We start from the raw sequence: 3,228 nt of genomic DNA, 5'->3' as shown, positions 1-3,228 counted from the left end.
TGTGTGTGTGTGCGTGTGTGTGTGTGTGTGTGCGCGTGTACTCACCGAAAAGAGAGGTGTGCATGCTTCAAATAGCGAAAATTTAATTAACAGGAAGTCGTCAAATTTTGGAGGGACACTGAGATGGGTTGTTTTCTTAAGTTGCATAAGTTTTAAGAAAAAATTCTTGCCCGTCAAGGTTGATACCTCGTTGGTTTTCAATTAATTTAATTGCCTTATAAAGAGACTCTTTATGCACTTATTAATTATTTGAGCGTATGATTTACTTCCCTTAAGTCTGTTTGTTTAAACAAGCATAAAATACAGCGATATTTCTCCTTTTAAAACATGTCACGCATGTTGGAAAATAATAGACAGCGAGCTTTGGGAATGCTCCAACCTGGAAGTACACAGCGAGACTCAAAGGTTCAGCGTCCACAGACAGTTTTGGACGTTTGTGGGCAACTTATGTCGGGGCGTCTGGAACGACGAATGATCGTTCTGGAGTCCTAGGCTTCAGATCAAAACGCTGAGACAAAACCGACACATTTTCCTCATTCACCTCCAGAGCAAATTGCGTCCTGCATCTCTGATCGCACGCTATATTCTGGATTAAAACCAATCTTAGCGAGAACTGTGAGGAATCGTTCCCGGGAGATAAACTTGAGACCCTACAGACCAGCTATCAGACTTATAATACTTCAGCCACATCATCACAGGGCTCGACACATTTGGGCGATACCCCATTTGCGTTGGACAGACATTGGCTGGAGAAATGAATCTCGATTCCGTCTTCAAGAATATAATGGAAGGCAACAGACAATTCAACAACCCCTGACAGATTATGTTGAACGGCGAGAAATCGCTATATGGATCTATTCATCTATATATAGATATAATATGTATGTATGCGTTTGTGTGTGTGTGTGTGTGTGTGTGTGTGTGTGTGTGTGTGTGTGTGTGTGTGTGTGTGTATTACAATGACCGTTCTAAAGTCACTAGATAGAACTAGTCTGGTCAAAGAACTGTCAATTAACCCTTTGTCATACTTTGTGTTCCATGATCAGTCATGTCATTGAGAGGATAATGAAGAGTTGAACAGGTTTTGGGGTGTTTATCATAGTTTTAATCCATTTTCTTTTGCCAGTCTGGGCTGTTGGGATCATCGTACTTTTCAAATATATTATTATAGCACCTTGTTTTTATGGATATCAGGCTCATCATGTCAGTTGTGTCAAATTTCAAGTTACTATTGATTATGCTAATTCCGGGTGCGTCAGTCCAATGGGAGTCAGCAAACGATGATGCTCGATGCGACGAGACACCGCGCGGGTCTGGGGCCTAAAGGGTTCTATTTGCAAAGTATTCACGTTGTTGACACTAATGGAAGGTTTTAGCTTACGGCCTGCTGTCTGCCTTGCCTGTCGGTATCAAATTTCTTTAACTTTCAAGTCCTTTATGCTGACAGACTTTCGCGTCAGTTTTCTGTTTTGTGTAAGAGCCTACTGGTCCGATAGAACGTAGCCGCTGTGTGTACTGCGGGGGTTAGGGTGAGTTACGGCAGACGAGAGGGTGATATTTAATTTAAGAAAACAAGTTGTGTTTGGTAATTCTCTCCAGGTAAAGCATTTTACGTAGCTGGAAAGTTACCGGCTCAACTTCGTTTCAGAATTCCATTTTGTTCTGTTTCTCGGGATATAATTTTCAATATTTTGACTTTGGGCGAACTGCTATCTTTCCGGAAGTTGATGGTGGAGGTTTCGTTTCTGTCGTCGTCGTTGTTGTTTTCATTGTTATAGAGCTGTTGTTTTCTTGTTCTTGCCGCTACTGGAGTTTTTCTTGTTATTTTATTTGTTGACGGCGCTGTTATTGTTGTTGTTGTTGTTGTTGTTGTTGTTGTTGTTGTTGATGTTGTTGTTGTTGTTATTGTTGCAACTATTGTTTTTGTTAATGCATTTGTAAAATAATATTGTCTTCAATGAAGTTTATGGAAGTGTATTTATCATCAGGTTCATGGGACACGGAACAAAGGCCCGATTGATCTACCCCGAAATAGATTGAGACATAAAGTCCATACACAGCCGCCTTCTGGGCGTACAGCACGACACACTCACGAGTCTCCGGTAGCCACGGGACTTATCACAAGTGGCCATTCCAAGCGACCGTCACAAAGTGGTCATTGTACGATGACGCGAGACTACGGTGGCTGTTTCGGCGGGCGCTGTTTTCACCGAGATGATGAGGAGGACGACGACGACAATATCGACGGCTACTACCGCCTCAGCTCAAGCGGGGGCCGGCCAGAGACCGTGCCCATGAGCAGGGATGGCGGCGCAGATGACGACCAGGATCCTCATAATGATTACTTTAGGCCTGTGGACGCCTACCAAGGCAGTCACCGGAACAAGGAATATGACGAGGTGGACATGAAGGGCAAGAGGCTCAGCAAAAAACTAAGAAGAAGAGAGGTACTTTTTAGATGTCCTTAACGAGACTAGGAGGAGTGGCCCTCATAATGTCTATCACTAAACAGGGTGGAGAGAGGTATTTCATAGATGTAGACTGAAGACTGACAAACAGAGTTTGGGGCGTCTGTGCTATACTATACGTATAAAGTTAGTACTCAGTGTATCGTTGTACAACCCTGTTATATCAAACGGAATCCCGGACAGTGTACAAAATACATGCCAACAAGTTACTCAAGTTTCATATGATCTCCTGTCTGAGAAGAATACGGGAGATTCACTGGAGGGATAAGATCCCCAACACTGATGTTCTTGAGAGTACAAAAGCCCGTAGTATCTTCTGCCATTTGAAGAAAAAATCCACCTTAGTTCGACAGGGCACTTGGTCTGAATGCCGAACATACGGCTCTCCTAACCTATTTTCCACTCAGAATTGGTATGTGGAGCGCGAACCATAGGTGTCGCCCCCGCAAAAAAATTAATAAAAAAATTTAAAAAAATATAAAGACAGTCTGAAGACGTCTCTGAAAGACTGGCCCTTTGATGTGAATGAGTGGGAAGTCCTTTGTCTTATTCCGTCATAGTGGCGTTAAAGCCGTGACATGTGGCAGCAAGGCTACCGAGTTTGTAAAATCAACCAGAGGAACAAGAAAATCAAGCAAACCCTGACAGATCACAAGTACTCTGTTGAAAATTCTTTTCAATAAGAATCGCGTTTAAGTGAAGCTACAAAAAAAGTTTAACCAACTAACCATATTTACCATAATTTTGGCAGATGGAGAGG

At 42.6% G+C, this 3,228-nt stretch overlaps 1 protein-coding gene across 1 annotated transcript in view; it reads left to right on the top strand.

The window, feature by feature from the left end:
* Positions 1–3,228, top strand: part of LOC101846963 — a gene marked incomplete at its 5' end in the record, with an annotated part of 14,675 nt that overhangs the window by 4,994 nt on the left and 6,453 nt on the right. Inside the window, 1 exon segment of the mRNA XM_005098985.3 lies at positions 1,989–2,447. Within this exon segment, the coding sequence (XP_005099042.1) occupies positions 2,166–2,447 (282 nt within the window).

The sequence above is a fragment of the Aplysia californica genome, unplaced genomic scaffold (genome assembly GCF_000002075.1).
Source record: "Aplysia californica isolate F4 #8 unplaced genomic scaffold, AplCal3.0 scaffold00199, whole genome shotgun sequence".
Lineage (NCBI taxonomy): Eukaryota > Metazoa > Mollusca > Gastropoda > Aplysiida > Aplysiidae > Aplysia > Aplysia californica.
This window is presented reverse-complemented; position numbering and strand designations above follow the sequence as displayed.